The sequence below is a fragment of the Sparus aurata genome, chromosome 10, assembly GCF_900880675.1.
Source record: "Sparus aurata chromosome 10, fSpaAur1.1, whole genome shotgun sequence".
NCBI classification, from domain to species: domain Eukaryota; kingdom Metazoa; phylum Chordata; class Actinopteri; order Spariformes; family Sparidae; genus Sparus; species Sparus aurata.
In genome coordinates, this window is record NC_044196.1 from 23632688 (window position 1) to 23651198 (window position 18511).

General features: G+C 41.0%; 2 protein-coding genes across 6 annotated transcripts in view; both read right to left on the minus strand.

The window, feature by feature from the left end:
* The window catches only part of LOC115590315 (RNA-binding protein 4.1-like), a 5037-nt gene extending 951 nt beyond the window's left edge, over positions 1 to 4086 (minus strand). The window contains exons 1-4 of one of the 3 annotated variants that reach the window (XM_030431650.1): positions 3959 to 4086; positions 1742 to 2171; positions 632 to 1380; positions 1 to 416 (exon numbers count right to left, since the gene is read on the minus strand). The exon at positions 1 to 416 is cut by the window's left edge and continues 951 nt beyond it. In XM_030431650.1, the coding sequence (XP_030287510.1) occupies positions 647 to 1380; positions 1742 to 2153 (1146 nt within the window). In that variant the 5' untranslated portion in view covers positions 2154 to 2171; positions 3959 to 4086 and the 3' untranslated portion in view covers positions 1 to 416; positions 632 to 646. Of the gene's footprint in view, positions 417 to 631; positions 1381 to 1741; positions 2172 to 3261; positions 3561 to 3958 lie in introns of those variants that run through there. The other 2 variants (XM_030431651.1, XM_030431652.1) reach the window with 2 other exon arrangements.
* Positions 4087 to 4555: 469 nt separating this feature from the next.
* Positions 4556 to 18511, minus strand: part of map4k2 (mitogen-activated protein kinase kinase kinase kinase 2) — a 52963-nt gene continuing 39007 nt past the window's right edge. For 2 of the 3 annotated variants that reach the window (XM_030430634.1, XM_030430633.1), the window contains 16 exons: positions 18330 to 18363; positions 15365 to 15521; positions 14967 to 15142; positions 14713 to 14754; positions 14222 to 14306; positions 13683 to 13762; positions 12702 to 12762; positions 12490 to 12613; positions 12226 to 12284; positions 12036 to 12139; positions 8071 to 8248; positions 7917 to 7985; positions 7731 to 7817; positions 7578 to 7648; positions 7425 to 7480; positions 4556 to 6804 (listed from right to left, as the gene is read on the minus strand). In XM_030430634.1, the coding sequence (XP_030286494.1) occupies positions 6717 to 6804; positions 7425 to 7480; positions 7578 to 7648; positions 7731 to 7817; positions 7917 to 7985; positions 8071 to 8248; positions 12036 to 12139; positions 12226 to 12284; positions 12490 to 12613; positions 12702 to 12762; positions 13683 to 13762; positions 14222 to 14306; positions 14713 to 14754; positions 14967 to 15142; positions 15365 to 15521; positions 18330 to 18363 (1471 nt within the window). In that variant the 3' untranslated portion in view covers positions 4556 to 6716. The remainder of the gene's footprint in view (positions 6805 to 7424; positions 7481 to 7577; positions 7649 to 7730; positions 7818 to 7916; positions 7986 to 8070; positions 8249 to 12035; positions 12140 to 12225; positions 12285 to 12489; positions 12614 to 12701; positions 12763 to 13682; positions 13763 to 14221; positions 14307 to 14712; positions 14755 to 14966; positions 15143 to 15364; positions 15522 to 18329; positions 18364 to 18511) is intronic. The other variant, XM_030430635.1, reaches the window with a different exon arrangement.

Genomic DNA, 18511 nt, shown 5'->3' on the forward strand with positions numbered 1-18511 from the left:
GAATGTTCATATATTGATAAAAAAAGGACACCTCTTCTAAATGACAAACAGAAGCCAAACAATTTACATTTGTTGAATTTGACAACTTGCATCATGTAAAGAAGAAACACGTACAAAAAAACAAAAAGAAATGGCTAAAAACGGAACTGAGAACCTGCAGAGCAAATGAGCAAATTATAATTATCAAACGGTGCAGTTTGCCAATCATCCTTATTGAGAACAGGTTATATGGATGCAACTGAAAGGACGATTCATCTGCAGGCAACTGGCATCTCAAGTGCCTGGAACATGCCAACACAATTTCTAATCTTAATCCTGATATCTCATATGCTTTGCCACACGTCACGCAGGTCGATGGAATCATGTAGCTTGAAGAAATGATGGCAAGAGGAAAGTCCTGCAGTTCACAAACAGACCTAGAAAGAAAGCAAAGCATTCCCTTTTCAGAAACAGGGCTCAATCCCCCATTATTTCGCAGTACAGCTTCAAAGAATGAAGTAGCCCTAACAAAATCAAAGTTACAACGGACTTTGAGATCCCAGTGCCCTCTGACAATTAACGTGTTACAGCAAAATGTCCCTCTGTGCAGAGATCAAATAAACAATCAAACTTTGTTTACTGTGTTGCTCACCTTGGCACCATGGCTTTAGTAAGGCGCATAGCGTGACGCATATTGATCCTTCGGTCGAGGATCAGCATAGGAGCTCCTGGAGGCTGACACCGGTGACAGCCGTGTTCGCTCATAGCCGGCCGAGGATACTGGTACTCGTCTGATTGGGCTGCGATCTCGTGCATAGTATGCGGCGGCCGATGAAGGTGGAGGCAGTGGCTGGCGGTCATATGGATCTATACTGGAGGACAGCTTTGAGAGGGAGGAAGGGGGGGGTGGGGGAGGGGGAAGATAGGACATGCGACGATCCTCGAAATAGCTTGAGCCAAAAGGGCGAGCTCTGTACTTTTCATAATAATCAACACTGCTATAGAGACGGTTATGATCATAAGCTGATGACCTCTCTGGGTAGGAGGCAGCCGCTCTGCTGGCGTACCTATCCCCCAGCTCAGAGGCATAGCCACTGAGCCTACGAGGGGGAGGTGGCAACCCACCTCCGTAACTAGCCCGACTATACTCAGAGCCACCCATATAATCAGCTGGTGGAGGCGAGGCCATCCCATAGCTGCCCCTCCCATAATTCGGGGGACCGCGTGGGGGGGCCCGGCTGCTGCGACCTCTTGCGCCGTCACCGTGGCTACCATTCCGACTGACTGGACAGTCTTTCGACCAGTGACCATGTTTCCCGCAGACATAGCAGCCGGTATGATCTCCCATTCCTGGGGCAGTGCGAAGCCGACTGGTGGACAGCTGTACGCTCATCAGCTTGCCTTGTAAGGAGAGAGAAGACACGCATGAGACCGTGGGGTTTTAACACGAGAAGGCTCTCACCGATTATAAAAAACGCTAAATACATTTGCCCGACAATCACTGAGCGAAGTGAAATGACCTGTCGTGCCACGTGCAGGTGATTTTATGCCAGTGCCAATTCACCAGTTACACTGCCACGCATTTTACAGCAGACTCTGCCAAACTTACAAGTGATTACTTTCAGTCCACTTGGTCATTATTTGGAAGAACATCAGCTAGTGGGTTTTAATTGAGACATGAGCTCTACGTCGACAGAACTGAATCCAAATTCGCATCTATCAACATCAAAGACAACTAGCTCTATCTTGCCCGAGAGTTCACCTTTGAAGGCTGTGTTGTCCAGCTTATCGATGGCCTCCATGGCATCCTCCATTCGCTCCATGTGAATAAAAGCGTAGTCCTTCACTATATCACATTCAACCACTGAGCCAAAGTCTTCAAACTTGGCCCGAAGAACCTCACTGGTGACCCCTTCGCCAAGATTGCTGACATGGAGCTTTGTGGTGGACTTGGGCCTCCCTTTGCTCATCTCCACATTCATACGCCAGCCATGCAGCTGGTGCTGGTGGAGGTTTTGAATGGCCTCCTCTGCTTCGGACATGTTGTTCATGTGCACAAAACCATAGTTTTTGACAATGTCACATTCTGAGACTTTGCCATACTTCTCGAACAGTTCACGTAGCTCCTCAGGTGTGGCGTTGCAGGCAAGGTTGCCAATAAAAATTTTCACCATGGTGATGTTCTGTGTGTCCTAGAAGATTTAGAAAAATATGTTAATTACTACTGTAAAATCACAAACAACATGTAATGGTTACTAATAAAGGAATGTTGGGGTCATCCCCACTGTACATCAATGACTAATTAGATGGTACAAATGATAAAAACACTCTACTGCCAGTTTATTAGGCACAACTAGCTAAAACTAATGCATTCTCATTCAACAGCCCTGCAACAAATCTGCCCTTCCTAAAGTTGTTAATGTCCAGTTTTTGCTCCAATGAGGGCTACTGTTTAGACATTATTATGACTTTGGAATCTGCCTTGTGTGGGCTGTTTTTTCTATCTTTGTTCACTCCAATTACATAAATCAACAGAAAGCAAAAAGGCAGAAGTTTAAAAGGGAATCTATGTAGTTTTAAGGATGGAATTTAAACTCAGAATTTTAATATTTACAATATTAATGATGAGGAACATTGTCAGTCATCCAGGTTATGGTAAATCTAAGTGCTGTACCGTAGGCAACTGGACTCGTTTCAGTTTCTTGAAGAAATTAATGACACAATGACACAAACTCAGAAATATACATTTTCCCTATAAGTGAATAGACAAGCTGTTCTCAAAGGAAAATAAGGTTCCAGAACACTGTTTGAAGCTAGAAAGGTGGCAGGGTCCACCAAATATAAACAAAGTAAAACAGTATGAAATTGTGTTGTCCTTTGAGGTCAGTTTGTTTATTCAGTCATCAAAACAGAGTTTGAATATTTAGTTTATTTTGGCATAAAAGTCTGCTGGTGAAGATCTTTCTCTTCTGATTAACATGTCTTCTCAAAAACTACACAGTGCAACTTTAATCTAAGAACTGGAGTTGTAAAGTTTAATTAATGTCTTTTTAAAGACAGTTTCAGCAGAATATGTTAATGTTCATGGAGGCTGTATTTATTGCAAGCCCGTTTTACGGGACTGCACAAGTTTTATGTTCCAGTCATTCCATGTATACTGCTGGCGTTTGATGCCTCGGGTGTATGCCGTATGGTGCGCTGATTTGCATTTCCATTTAAACAATCTTGTCTTAGCATATGCACATCTCGCTGCATTGAGTATTGAAAACCAAAAACACTTACGAAAGCGATGAAGTGGCTTGTGTACGTGGAAGAAAGATGCGTACACCCACAGATTCTGTATGGTAAGGTTAATTTTTAAGTGAACTAATCAAACATGAGGCGCACCCAGCAGCTTTAGGCTAACAACAACCTATTTGACTTCAAATCGATGCATTAAAATAGTTCACTAGCTCTGCAGGTTCCAGTTAACATAAAGATACGAATTAAACATCATTTCCTCTCAAAGATTAAGTGACATTTTAGTTTAGATAAACTGAACGGTGGTTTTACATTTACCACTTGGTGACATTTGCTAACGCGTGGAGCTAGATACTGGGATACCGTACTAATTGGCTAGCCAGCCTGCTAATACTGACGTTCTCAGTGTTTTTTCGGTGTATGTGACATGACTTAGTCACAGATGAGCTAGCTTGACGCTACAGTTTGGGTGGCTTGCTTATAATTTATAAACAACAGTGAACTGTGTGCAGCCTAATCTTTCCATGTGTTCTCTATTTTCCGTGTAATGGCGTTTTAATGTTTGGCTAATGGAGGCGTATGAAGCTAACACATTAGCTAGTTAACATCAGTCGCCCGCTCTATCAGCCCATGTCCTCTCGTAGAACCTCTGGAACAATTCTTCAATGACAATGACGTACCGCCGACATCCGAAAATGCACTTCTTGCACGTTTTAACCTTAAAATAGCTCTAACCCACCTATGAAACGACGTAGGCCTCGATACCGATGAATGAAATGTGAAATGGCGCTGTTGCACCCGTGATACCGCGATAGCCTCTTCTACTTCCTTATCCCGCTTCATCATCGCTGCCAGTGAATTGCTTATCGCCACCAACTGAGTGGAAGTAGGTACTGCAATCATACAGGACTGGACGTTGAAAAGTTTGCAATTCAGTGCCTCTATGAGGCTGCAGACATGTAAGAAAAGAACAACGTATTTTCTGAAAGTAGGAAAGATTTTTAATCTTGTGTTTATGGCCTCATGCACACTTATAGGGTTCTTGTTTATTTTTTTGGGACTTGACAACAAATATTATAGGATACATATTATCCTGCCTTCAAAATGTACAAGGAAAAAGTCCTGTAATCAAGATGTTCACATCATCTGTTCAGAAGGGAACAGTAAATATTATTCGTGTTTGTCTGATATCATATGTACAGTAACTTGTTTAAGGAGCATCATTATCATTATTAATTTCCCATGGTAATGCAACCACAAACACAGATTGCTGGCCGCTTTAGTCTGACAAAAACTCTCTTACATGAATCTTTGTTAGAAAAATAACAGAATCAGCTTCAGCTTAAAAGAAAATTAAAATCTTTATTTCACATATTACAACCCCTTAATATCATGAGCATACTGTATTGTTATATACATCAAATTTATACAGAATAACAAAATCATCTTAAAAAACACATAGATCTAGCTATATGCATATTATGCTTATCAAGTAGCCTATCTCTCAGGGAAAGGTGAGTGTTACTTTTACAGTTCCCTTTCCATAAATACTTTAAATATCATTACGCACACAACGCGAATGTAGTGGAATTTACATTTTAGTTGAACAAGCAGATGTACAATTTGACGTATTCAGTTTCTATGGCACCTCATGTAATCAAAAGTAGATTTAATCTAAATTAAATTAAATGAATAAAAACGGAGCTGAAGGATGGATATTGTGTCACAGGTTAAAGCTGTGTGTGGCACCAATGTATAACTGACAGCAACGAAGGGACCCTTCATATTCACAGGGTACAGGGTTTCTCATTTCTCTCAACATGGGGGCACATAACGTAAATGCAGCAATGCTAGCACCCTCACAATCTTCAAAATACTACATTTAAATAGGATTTTCAGAATTACATGAACTATACATTATAGCAGTTACCTTGACACAGACTTTTTGGAATATTCAAGCTGACAATCTAAATTTCACTGACATGTTGTTTTAATGTAGAGTTGAAGCCCTGTCTGCATTCTACGCCAGCTTTCACCAGATGCAAATGTATGTTATTCCATCTGTCCTCCTAAAAACCCAAAACATGACAGTGTATCTCTATCCATATTTTAATATAAATGAGTATCTACTACTGTACTGAGTAACACCACTGTACTGTAGTAGAATTTAAACACCATCTGTTTTTGAGTTAGCATACAACAACATACAGTATCACAGTAGTAACTCTAACATGATTAGAATGCAGCATTACTGTGGGGAAAAGTACCCAAAAAACACAAAACCCCGGTCCATCTGTCTTGCATGGTAATTCCACCAATTTGACTTGTTAAAGTGTATTCATACATCTTGGGGAGTACTACTGTATATGACAAGTAGTATAACATCTTTTGTGGCTCCAGAGGACACAGTTGTAATCTGATAAATTGCCTCCAGTGAAGATCACTTGGTGGCTAAGTTGCATTGTTGGTAATATAGGCACCAGGTTTTCAAACAGGAGATGAATACATGGAATAAGAAAGGTGATATCTCCTTTCTGCTGCATCCATTTTGATCATTTGTTTTTAAACTGCCCATAAAGAGCTCGACAGTGTTGGAGAAGTGTAATGTTAGACCATTGGTTGGACTGCTTTTCAAAATCCCACATTACCCACAATGCAGTTTAGCGTTGTGAGGGACATCACTGGAAGTAATTTATCAGATTACATACAGCTTCTTCTGTAAGCACAAAAAGACTGCATACATTTTTTTTCACATATTTAGTAGTAATGTCCCAATACCTGTAAACTGGTTTTCATTTGGAAAACTGGTGGAGTTCCACCAATGGTCACTAGATGCTGGCTCCAAAAGTGTCAGACTCCCCTGAAATCCTTTGAAAAAGTCTTAAATTCTACCACTTCCTCAATTGTGCATCTTTGTGGCAATCATGACCATTTTTATCCCTTTAAGGGGATATTACAGTTTATTCATGTGATTGGTTGACAGGAGTCAGCTGCGGTGCTTTCAGCTTGATCGTCCCTCCTCAGTTCCTTCCAGGTGTCCCCTAATTTGACTAAATGGTCAGAAACCTATGTATGCTGTCACAGATGTTATGTGCGTATTTCTACAATCTGTGGTCCATTCTGACAGCAGTAAATCTGTGGCTTCTTAATTAGCAGGAAAAAAACTGTCTTCTGTGCTGCAGTGACACAGTGAATTAGGCCTGTAAGATGAACTGTTTTTAAATACTTTAATTAGCAAACCCAAGACTTAGAATCATACTTAGTAAACTGGCAATTCTCTCTTACACATGCTGCCAAACAACTTACAGTTTAAGTCTGGGCAGGCAATTGAATCAAACACGGACATTTGTCATTCACAGCAGAGAGTTGTTTTGATCAGTTGATGCTGGTGTCTTCTACATCTTCACTCAAGGAGGATATTATTTCCATTGCATGGTTGTGGTTTTAGATCTTCAACCTTCTCTTGAGAGTTTGAAGAAGTTGACCAATTGTCTCTTTCAGTAGCTGCTCTCATGTCCGGTCAGGATGTACAGGTTACTCAGTGCTGAGGGGTCATCTGTTGGTGTGCTCTGAAGGATGATGTCCCTAAAAAAAGTCCAGAAGAAAAGGGGGAAAATCTCACAGCTCGTCCAGGGCACTTGAATCAAACACAACTTAAGAATTAATGATTTATGGGCCCCAATAGCTCAGTTGGTAGAGGGTTTGTTTGCTGCGTGCCACATCCCCTCCACCACCCATCCTGTTTCCTGGCATCTCTGAAGCTGTCCTATCAATAAAGCCATACAAAGGCCAAAAAATAAATAATTTTTTGATTAAAAAAAATCATATGACTTATCTTATGCTCTACCCAGTTTGGGTTGGGATTCTAAGGACATCTTAATTAAAACTATTCTCGGAGCACCGCTCACAAAGCTTTAATAAAAACCCCATGTTGTTGGTTTGTAAAGCACAGAATGGTTTAGCACAAAATCCATGTGACCTCTAAGATTAGCCTTGGAAAGTTCTGCTTACTGCCATCAGAGGAACTATTTATTGTCTTAATTTACTGCACAGTTGGTTTTTAATCTCTTTTTTGTTTTATTTTATTATGTAAGCTTATTTACAACTTTTACTTTATTTTACTGTACTGTACTGGTATTACTGCTATTAGTGCTATTGTTTCACCAGTAAACGATACTGATATTGTCAGATTCGTGTTTACATACCTGTTTGTTCCCAAAACTCGGAATACTCGACTTTCATCTGTAATTTCTTGTGTTACCTGCACATAAAGATGAAATTCACCTTTTTATAAAGATGCTGCGAATGTCAGTTTGACTGAATGACAACATATTACATCAGATCATGTAGCCAATCACCTCATCTGAATGAAAGCTCTTCCCTTTAAGGCCATGCTTCCAGAAAGCCAGCACACTGTCCTGTAAGCAGACTGTAAAAAGATGATGTGTCACTCAACTGTAAGCAGGCACATCAAGTCTCATTTACTCTGTTTTACATGTGATTGTTTCTACCTAGAGTTTCAATGAGGAAGTCAAAGACCATTTCGGAAGCCAGTTCCTTTGAAGGAAGCCCTCGGAGGTTCACAATCTTAACAGTCTCTGTACAATGAGCATCGGGATTGAAACAGAGCATATTATGAATCAGTATGAAAGATAGCTGGAACATTTAGACCATGTGTTTAGATGGAAGTAACTTACTTTCTAATGCAATGAGAACAGTGTCTCTGTCCAGTTGGGTTACCTGCGCTGCCCTGAGCGCTCCGCAATCTGAGCGACAGAGAAGAAGGTTTATTGGAAGCCTTGAGTGGAGTTTTACGAACAGGAAGTGTAGAAACACAGCAGTCCAACCTACCTGGTGCTGAAATAGGAGGGCTGTTAAGCTCTACAATATCAAACTTGAGCTGTTGGCTTATTGAGCATTTCCCGTTACTACAGTCTCTCACCCCAACACACAGCTGAGGAAACTCATCTGTCACCAACACCAGCAGCTCAAATATTGGTAGAGGGTCTGGTAGCTTGATCGCTATGTGCTGCAAGTCAAACAGATGGCAGGACAGAGAGAAAATGTCAGGTTACATGGTAGAAAGACTGTGACTGATTCAAGGTTTGGGAAGAAAGACGGACATTTTTAGATGAAAATGACATGACGTCATTGTTAGAATGACCTGAGAGAACAAGTGTTCACCAGGAATTATTTCTGAAACAATTCACAGAAAACACACTGCCTAAAACCATTAGGATCTATTTTTAGGCGTAAGAGTCTTTTTCACCAGACTCTAAATGTTATAATCCAACACAACCACACAAGCTTGTGCTACAATATGTGCCTCGATGAAAACGGTCCAAAAATCTCCATCAGACATGAGGGATTTCAATCCAATTTTTTTTCCTAACAAAGAAAAGCACCCAAAAATCACAAAAATATCTGATGTAGACAGTGGCGTGCGCAGACTTTTTGAAGGGCAGGGGCGAAAAGAAGGGCACTTTAGCGCGCGTTTTGGCTCCCAAGGGGACACTTTAGCACGCGTTTTGGCTCCCAAGAGGGCACTTTAGCGCGTGTTTTGGCTCCCAAGAGGGCAGTTTATCATGTTCTAACCAGCCAAGGGGGCAGTTTAAAGTGTTTTGCCAACCAAGAGGGCACTTTGGCATGCTTTTTTGGCTCTCAGGAGGGCACTTCAGCGTGCGTTTTGGCTCTCAGGAGGGCACTTTAGCGCGCGTATTGGCTCTCAGGAGGGCACTTTAGCGCGCGTTTTTCAACAATTGGGCCACGAGGGGGGGCGACTGCCCCCCCTGCCCCCCCCCTTGTGCACATCACTGGATGTAGATAAAACTGACCTGACCAGAGGGGTGTGTTAAAAAGCTGGCTCAGTTAAAGAGGGCTTATTAGTGAGAACAAACCAGTGAAAGAAAAAAATCAAACATTATTTTTTGATCGTTTCACAGCAGTTATGTTCTTAAGAACAAATAAATACACCCACACCTCCTCACATTTTGTTTGAGGGCAGCCAAAGTGTGCACTTAACGCTGCATGCTGTTAGCCTCTCTGCTCTGCATGGATGTGTAATTCAGCACCGCCCTCAGTAGAGAGACACTGACCAGCAGCTCTTGCCACAGACGGAGCAGAAAGAGGAGAAAGCAATTTAACCTAGTTGTATGTTTTCAATCACATCTTGTGCTGTTGTTGGGTAGGGGCTACACACCACTGCCCAAAGGTTGACACCCAGAAATGTCTTCATTGAGTCTAAACTGAGACATTAAACATAACATTCAAAGAAAAATCAGCCACTACATTAGAATTTTAAGACATATTGATTCGGTCCTCAGCTCTGACCAGTTGAGGCATTGACACTTCTAAAGGATAACCTGTGCTGTCTTGGACATTGCCGTGGATCCTTTAGGTTCCTCTGGGTTGGGTGGTGGGGCCTCCATGACTCCACCACGTCCTGCAGATGCTCTATTGGATTGAGATCTGGGGAATTTGGGGGCTAAGTCGGCATCTCCAACTCTTCGTTTTGCTGGGCCATTTCTGAACGTGTGGCAGGGTGCACTTTCCGGCTAATGGCTATTACTGCTCTCTCCTGTCTTCATGTGAATATTGGGATATTTCTTTGACCGTGGTTTCTGGTTTTGATGGACCGATTTCTCTGTCAGTTTAATGATTTTATTAAAAGAAAACAAAAGGTTTTTACAACTATTTGAGGATGTGTCAAGGTTGCGTGCAGAAGGTGCAGCCCATGTAAAAATGTGATAAATGTGACATTTACTGCAGATTGACTATAGTGCAGCAGTGAGGAAGAACTGTGCCTAACTAATCTGACCAGGAGGGAAGGATGTGCTTGTTTGTGTGTAACTGCGGTTAGTTATTTTAAACTTTCTTGATGACACTTCCTAAATATACAGTGATATTACCACACATATCAAATATGTTCAGTTGTTCTTTCATTTGTCTCACTGATTTGCCATTTTGAGCTTTTCTGAGCAAGAGAAGCCTCTTTTCCCCTATATAATATGGCATATCAAATATTACCAGAGCTGATTTTAAAGGAGCACTCTGTAGTTTTGTTAAAAAAATGTTAATGAGAAGAGAAAGGAAACAAACAAACTCTTTTTGTTTTCATGACTGAATAACCAAACTGACCTCAAAGGACAATACAATGTATACTGTTTTTACTTTCTTTATATGTGGTGGACCCTGCCATCTTTTTAGCTTCAAACGGTGTTCTAAATTAGGTCCTTTTTGTCCATGGCTGACACAGAGATCCTGATTCATGCCTTTGTTTAGTCTAGGCTGCATTATTGCAGTGCCTCATGTTCGGGTCTGCAGTGTGAGAGCAGTAAAAGTCTTCAGATGGTTCAGAATGCTGCAGCTAGAGTCTTAACACGCATAAGAACATTGTATCATATTACACCAATTCTAGCCTCACTGCATTGGCTCAAAAGAGAGATCAGACTTTAAGGTGCTGCTGATGACATCCAAAACTGTAAACAGCCTTGCCAGTTTTAGGTAGCTGTACCTCATGAACTGGCAATGTAGTGTATTTATCATTTTAATTAGGGCTGGAACTTTAACGCGTTAATTAAGATTAATTAATTACAAAAAAAAAAATTAAAAAAAATAACGCATTTTAATCGCAGTTATTTTTGCACCGTGGAACGTTTCTCACTGGATGAGTTTCAGGCGTACTGATTATACTGGAGCACAATTATTTAACTAATTAAAAAGCCGCCGACAATGATCACTGCCGATGGATCTATAAAGTTTTAATGTAGCCTGAACGCAGCTCAAACCGACCTAGTGCCTCAGCACTGCGATCAAGCTTTGATAAACACACCGGATCCGCGCCGGTTTACAGTATCCTCCTGTAGTTTAGCCAGTCGCTACTGGAGCTTCATTAAAAAAAAAAAAATATTAAAAAGCGCTCGTCGCAGTGGAGCTCAGAACAGCGGAGTTTCTTCTGCTGCAGCTGAACAGCTGACATGTGGTCAAGACGTAGGTAGCCTACAGACCTGTCACTGTCTCACGGTGCAAGACTTCAACCTCAGAGCTCTCTGTCTTCAGACTGTCCTGACCTGTCCCTGAACATCACACAGGGAAAACATAGAGCTGCCTGTGTTTTATTAATGTTTACATCAGGCTGAGTTCAACAAATCAGTTTATGTTACTGTGATTTAAGTAGTTAAATACAGTAATCATCATAGTGTAGTGGCAGGGAAGACCATTTACCAAATAACGTGTTACTTAAACATTTTTCATTGTGCTGTGCTCTAAAAATAAACTAACAAACTAGTGTAGAGTCCTGTATAAGTAATGTTCAGCTTAAATTTTCCCCTTAAATTTAGGTTCCCAGGAAAATCGCATCTTATCAGGTAATTGTTAATCGATCGATAAGGTCCATCAACTAATGATTAATGAATTAATCGATAATTTGCATCCCTGGTCTGTTGGTCTTGGTTAAGTTCCACCTTGAAAAAAAAATAAACAATGTTTTGTTGCTTAAGCTTATGTATTCAGTCATTATTCAATGAAACCTATATGAAAAAAATTGCTTCTCACTGTTCTCAGGTCAAATATTTTATGCGATTACAAATGTGATTAATTTTGATTAATTAATTACAAAGCCTCTAATTACTTAGATTAATTTTTTTTAATCGAGTCCCGGCCCTAATTTTAATATTGAAAAAAATAAATTTCTCAGTTTGAATTTCTTCTCAGACACTACATAGTGCCCCTTTAACACAAACTCGGTAATCAACAGAAATATACAAAGCACTATATTTCAAGGAAGACCATTTAAAGTGTAGCATGTCTGTACAAACCTTCAAATGCATGAACTTTTGCAGAGGCTCATACCACAATAGCAGAACCAGGCCAGTTGGAACTGCCCCACATAGAAATGTACTGTCTGTATATGGGTTCCTGGCTGGGAGACAGAAGACAGGTGGCTGTAGTTGTTGTTGTTACTGAATAACTGTACAAAGCATGTAGAGTAAAATCTGCATCACTTACCTACACTACACCTCCTACAGCCTTTAGTGTCAGGAATCTTCACAGATATGGCAAACTTTCTGTGGATTGAGTAAGAACATACAGTTCAGTAAAAACAGTAAAAACATAGCCATTTAAAGGTAAAATATAGGTAAAATATAGGTTTATAATATCTTGCTGTGGTGCCACCCAGTGGTAGAATCAAGAATGACAGTAATATGATAACAGCACCCTTGTACCACTACTCCTCCTGACAACCTTCCTGTAATTAATGTCCTGTCCTACCGGGGGTTGATCCTCTCCGTGAAGCGGTTGGTGCTGAGCGACAGACTGCTGTGTTTCTTCTGCACCTGTCCTCTCTGTTCAAACAGAGCCGTCAGACTGTGCGAATAAAGCTGCGAGGACTTCCCTGCAGGATGGACACTTTGTCAGAGCAGCAGACAATATACAGCACTCTGTGTTCTCTGACACAACCAACATGTGGACAGATGTGTTACCTGATACAGACATCAGCACATTGTTCATAACGTACAGCCATGTGCACCGCTGAGGGAGCATCTGTGGGAAGACAGAACAGTCGGTCAACACTGCACAATCCCTTTAAATTTATATTTACCATGTGCTGTCATGTAACTAAACACATCCGGGGACCTCAACTTTCTTAGGGGATTCTCCAGTTTGGGTGATTTGTTTGGATTTGATCCAGGAGGCATCTGGAGGTTTTCAGTTGTTCTTCTCTGACATTATGCCAAATCTCCAGCTTCCTCACTCCAAGTCTAATACCATTCCTACACCAAAATCAGCATCTTTACTGGGGTTATTTTACACACAGGTAAATGAGCTAAAAATCGATGACTGACTTCTTTCCTACTGCAACTTCTTTCCATCTTAGCACTACCCCATCACCCCCAATGTCTATACAGTACATGACCAACAAGACTCCCTGAGGAACATAATAGGCTCTATTCTTTAAGTCAACGAATAATCCACGTCTTTTGTTCCAACATGGTGCCCAATGACAAAGCTCCACTCAGGTTGAGAACAGTCAAGCCTTTCCTCTTTATCATCCCCCTTGAAGTCTTGTCAGCATTACCAAAGTGACCACTGTTCTCAACCTTCTATCTTTTTCTTTCTTTTTTTTTCTGCTAGAAAACATTAACATTTGGAGCACCCTGTTAGCACAAGTTATCCTTAATTTATCTTCCCCCTTTTCTGTTCCTCTTGTGGGGATTTTTTTCCGGTTGCCCCAAGCCAAACTGTGTGGGACTAATTTGTGTTTCCATTACCAGTTTTAGTGCGCCAAGTTGTAACAAACCTTGACCAAGATGGACCACATCCGGACTGCGGTCAAAGCTGCTCAACCAGCTCAAAAAGCAGTTGTTCCGATGACTTTTATTTTGAAAAGTCACATTTTCCCTTTGGAGTACATTTTATTGTAACAAAACCATGGTAAATGCATGGATCTGTGTTTTTCTTACCTTCTCTAGTGTATCTTCATGAAGTTCATTAAGGTTCAGTGTGTAGATACCCTCCTCTGCTCCAAGAATAAGGTACTGATCTAAGTAGGAAAAGTTTTCATTAGAGGGGTTAAAGCAGTATTATGCCTGTATCATTACACAAAGAGACCATTATGCTGTCTTGACTCTCCTTTGAAGCAAAAACCAAAACCATTAGAGTTTAAAGGTGTCATTTGTAAAAAATGGCTGGATTTTGAAGGTAACTTCAAAACTATGGGGGGCAGCATAAACCTGAAACCATGAAACCTGAAACAGATTGCGGTTGTATGTTTCTGTCAATAAAGGAAAATAGGTGTAAAATATTTCCTCTCTTGACATTTGTGAGTTTATTTTGTTAACTTTCTAGACAAAGTAGCAGACTCACAGCTTTTACAGCTTTTCTTCAACACAGCACAAAGACGTGTTTGACATCAACACTGTTGATGATGTTAGCTAATTTAAAAAAATGTTTTCAATTTTCAACTTTAAAATCCTGGCCATATCTTACATTGCTGTCTTACCTCTGGTCTTGGGTAAAATCCAGGTGACAGCACAGTGGATTTTAAGAGGACAACCATTGAAGACCTTGGAGAAGCAGGCTCCCATCTACAGAACCAGCACAGCAATTGAATCACTGATTATCTGACATGGCAGTAGAGGGCCTTCAATTTTAGAGTGATATAATCATAACAAAAGCAGCATGTATGGCTTCTACAATATTAAGTTGCACTGGACTTCTTTGCACATTGATGACTCCAAATACCAGCAAGCGGCGACTGAATGTTGAGGTTTACAGAGACCAAATATATACAGTAAGACTGAATGTTGTGGAAGATAGTTTCATTTGATGGAATGGTGAAGCACTAAAAAACATGAGCTGGATTTTCACATAAAAAACTGTTCCTGTGCAGCTTGTATCATGCCATGCAGGGAAGCCTTCTTGTTAGACATCAGGGTATGGCTACTGGTGAGCTTTTATTGTAGGTCTCATGCTATTAGAATTCACACTTACATGGACTTGAGGGGTAGGAGGGAGTCCATGACAATCAGCCCTCTAGAAATGTCAAAGGTTACACATAACAAAACATAGGGGATGATAAAAACTATACATGAGATGCATTACAAATCAACATCTTGTCTGGCTGAATGATTTGTGGTCTTCCAGACAGACATTTGTTCATTAGGAAGTTATTAGGTTAGAAAATCACACAAGGTCATTGATGATGTCAGCTTCTGTGAGAGACGGATGTTTAGGTGTGAACTCACAGAGTCCTCAGTCTTTTTCCTCAGTGTGCTCCACTCGGGGGATAGTGGTGTCTCTCTTTTAGGAGAAGAGATAGTGGTAGCCTTCCTCTTCTCTGCTATTACAGCATCCCCAATAGGCAGAGATGGATCACTGCAGCGCTGTCTGATGTCCTGCGAGGCTGAGCACCTGGCCAGCACTGTCCAACACAGGAGACACAGTGATAGAGAGGGATATGTTTCAGTCCTCACTCAAAAATAAAACCTTTGTGGGTCTTGGGAGCTTCAGGTAACGTAAACCTTTGATGAAGTCAAATAAACATTCTCATTCAGCGAACCACAAAGCTGCTTTTAATTTACTGAAACACTGACGTGTTGTCGATAAAAACTTGTGCTTTGATGGAGTGTTGTGTGTGTTGTACCTGTAGTGGAGGTGGAGTCAGCAGTGATGGCAGCATCAGGGCCCAGTGTACAGCTTGGTCTGAGGGTCAGGTCTCTCTCCTCAGTGTTAGGAGTTAAAGAACTGAAGGCTGGCAGGGAGGCTGTAGATGGGCTGTACAAACCACTCTTCATACCTCCCTAAACATCACCAGTAAACAAATTAATCATTCTGAAGGGCTGATGGGGTCACATTATATATGTGATCTCAACTTGTGTGCCAGTTGCATATTGAAGATCCAGCAGATCCAGATTCGCACTTTCTTCAACATTATGAGATAGGGGCAGCATTTTCGTTAATTTCTTACGAAATAATACACAGATATTGAGGAAGATAAATTAGGTATATTTAGGTGGCTGGTAGAGTGAGTACAATTTGATGTGGATCCAAATGAAATGGATCTTGCAGATGTATTCATATTCTATTTGATATTGGATGAGGCATGATTGAATTAAAGGGGACTGTTGGGGCCTTGGTGGATTTATGCACTGTACTGAGTGCCATTCTAGTTTAAGTCAGCACTAAACTTATTTAAACACTATATGTGCCCTGATAGCATAATCTTTATTAAGGACACCTACCACCGAACAAAACTTCTATAATTCAATTTCTACAAGGGCCTGTTATGTCATTGAGTCTTGGACTGAAATATTTGAGGCTGTATATCATTTATTCAGTCTTTGACATAACAATGAACTACTGATAAAGACAGAGGGTTGTATCTTACGTGCTGTCCCCGCACACATGCGCATGTTAATGTCGAGATACAAATATGGTTTCTGTTGCTGGAGGATCACTGCAGGTAATGTCGTCGACATTTTTCCTCGTTAAGGTCGTATTTCTCCCCTCAGTGTATTTTTGCATATGCAGTCAGAGTTGTTGATGGGATGGATGATTGTGAAACGGCAGGGCAGAGGGTCCAGCAGCCGAGGTTAATATCCCTGTCCCTCAGTGAAGACAAATTTTACTGTTTAATATGTGCCAAGGCCTGGATGGACTAAGAGACTAAGACTAAGATAAAGGAACAACAGGGAAAATGCACAATTTTGAGTTTCCTACAAATTTAATGTTGTATTGTTGAATTTATGCTTAATTAAATCAGTCTATTCTATCAAGTCTTCCTGCTGTGTTCCTGTGTTTTAAAGTATAATTATTGCTTATTTTTTTTAGCATACTTTTTCCAACCTTGGATATAATCAGTACCAGAGGAGGCTCGTCCATAGAGGCAGAGGAGGTTGGTCCTCCTCTATTTTTGGGAGGCAAGAGGAAGATCCATTTTTTTTTAAAGAAAGAGTAACTGGTTGAAATAAATCATTACCAAATCTCAGTATCATTTATAAAATATTATATATATTATATCATTAAAAAAGTTTCTTCTTTGGAAGAAAATCCACCTAAAACGGTTGAACAGTGACAGCTGCAGACAGAGGAGACAGAGCAGTCTGTGAGAGGAGCAGGGAGCAGGAAGGTGGGGGCTAGAGGAGGACGGAGGGCTTCTGTCCTCCGTGGGAGGGATCTCCTTCCATTCACTCAATGCATTCAGGATTTTTTCATGCTGATCTATGATTGGCTAAGACACGTAAAATGACGCGCTAAGGGAGGACGTCCTCCCTTACCAATCAGCAACCAGAATACAACATTGACAGCAGGTTGGTCCAATAACAGTTCCCAAATTTCATTCTCACATTTATACAGCCGAAAACAAAAAATACTTCTATGTACCGTATTGACCCGAATATAGTACGAGTTTGTTTTTTGTTTTTTTCGATTAAAATTATGTGAAAAAGTGGGGTCGTCTTATAATCGGGGTCTAACCGTTGACACATGCTGATAGTTGTCTGGGTCGCTACGCGACCGCAACGGCAGAGGGCGCCATCTTGTTGTAGAGACGTCACTGACACTGGCTGCGGTTATCTGTCAATCACAGCGGAGAAGAAGTGACAGGAGATGAAAAATGGAGAGACGCGGTGATTTTACGGAGCAAAGTGGATCAAGTGTGGCAAGTTAACAGACATCTGAGGCGCTGACGCTGACTATGACTGACTATGACGCTGATTTTAAGATAATGAGATCAATGCAGCGGAGGCGCCAAACAACTGTCAGCCAGCCAAGAAATATGGAGTTACGGAGGGTAACGTCCGAAGATGGCGGGTCCAAAAAGACCGTCTGAAAACGCTAACAGTAAGAGAAAAGCTTATCGTGGTCCTCTAAGCGGCCGCTTCCAAGAGATTGACAGGAAGGTGTGTGAGTTTGTTACTGAGAAACAAATTTTGGATATCAGAGTCTTTTTCTGAAGATTAGTCTTGAAAAGAGGGGTCGTCTTATTATCAGGGTCGTCCTATATTCGGGTCAATATGGTATTTTACAGTTTTCACTGCCCGCCATGCTCGGACAAGAAATATGGAGTTTTCAGCGATATCGGAATCGGTTTCAAAGGAAATATAAGCACATTTCTGATAGAAAAAAAACTGTTGGGAGAAAGCAGAGCGAAGCAGTCAGAAAAATAATTCATAGTTTTCGTTTCGTTCGTCCTGCTGGAGGACATAACGTTAGCGGCACGACCGGGCGATTGTGATGAGTGATGTGTGTGATGTCCTGTGCTGTCGTGAAGTATGTACATTGATTGCTGTGGTAGCACAGTGAGTAGAGCAGGTGACTGGGGATCAAATTCCGGAAGGGGTATACGGTGTTATTTTTTTTGTCTTGTATATTAGCCATTTAATAAAATGTTTTTTAAAGAATTCTTATAAGTCATTGTTTTATTGCTTAGTTTTCATTAAATATAAGAAAGTAGGGATAAGTAGTTGACTTGTATAAAATAACATGACACCGTGGACTGGTTTTCCTCCTGTCCTCCTCAATTTTTTCAGTCACCAGCCACCACTGATCAGTACATAGTATGCAACTGGAACACAGCTTCAGTTTATGATTGTAAGGTTACCACTCACATCAGCAGATGGCACCCTCTTAATGGTTAAACTCCTGAAAGACAAAAGGAGCAACAGTGTTCTGAACCACCTTCAAAAATCTTAGAATGGAGTCATCTGATGGGAACTACATCAAGCATCATGACAACAAGCTGGACAACAAATGCAGATGCTGGAGATGCTGAGGGCAGGGTAACAGCAGC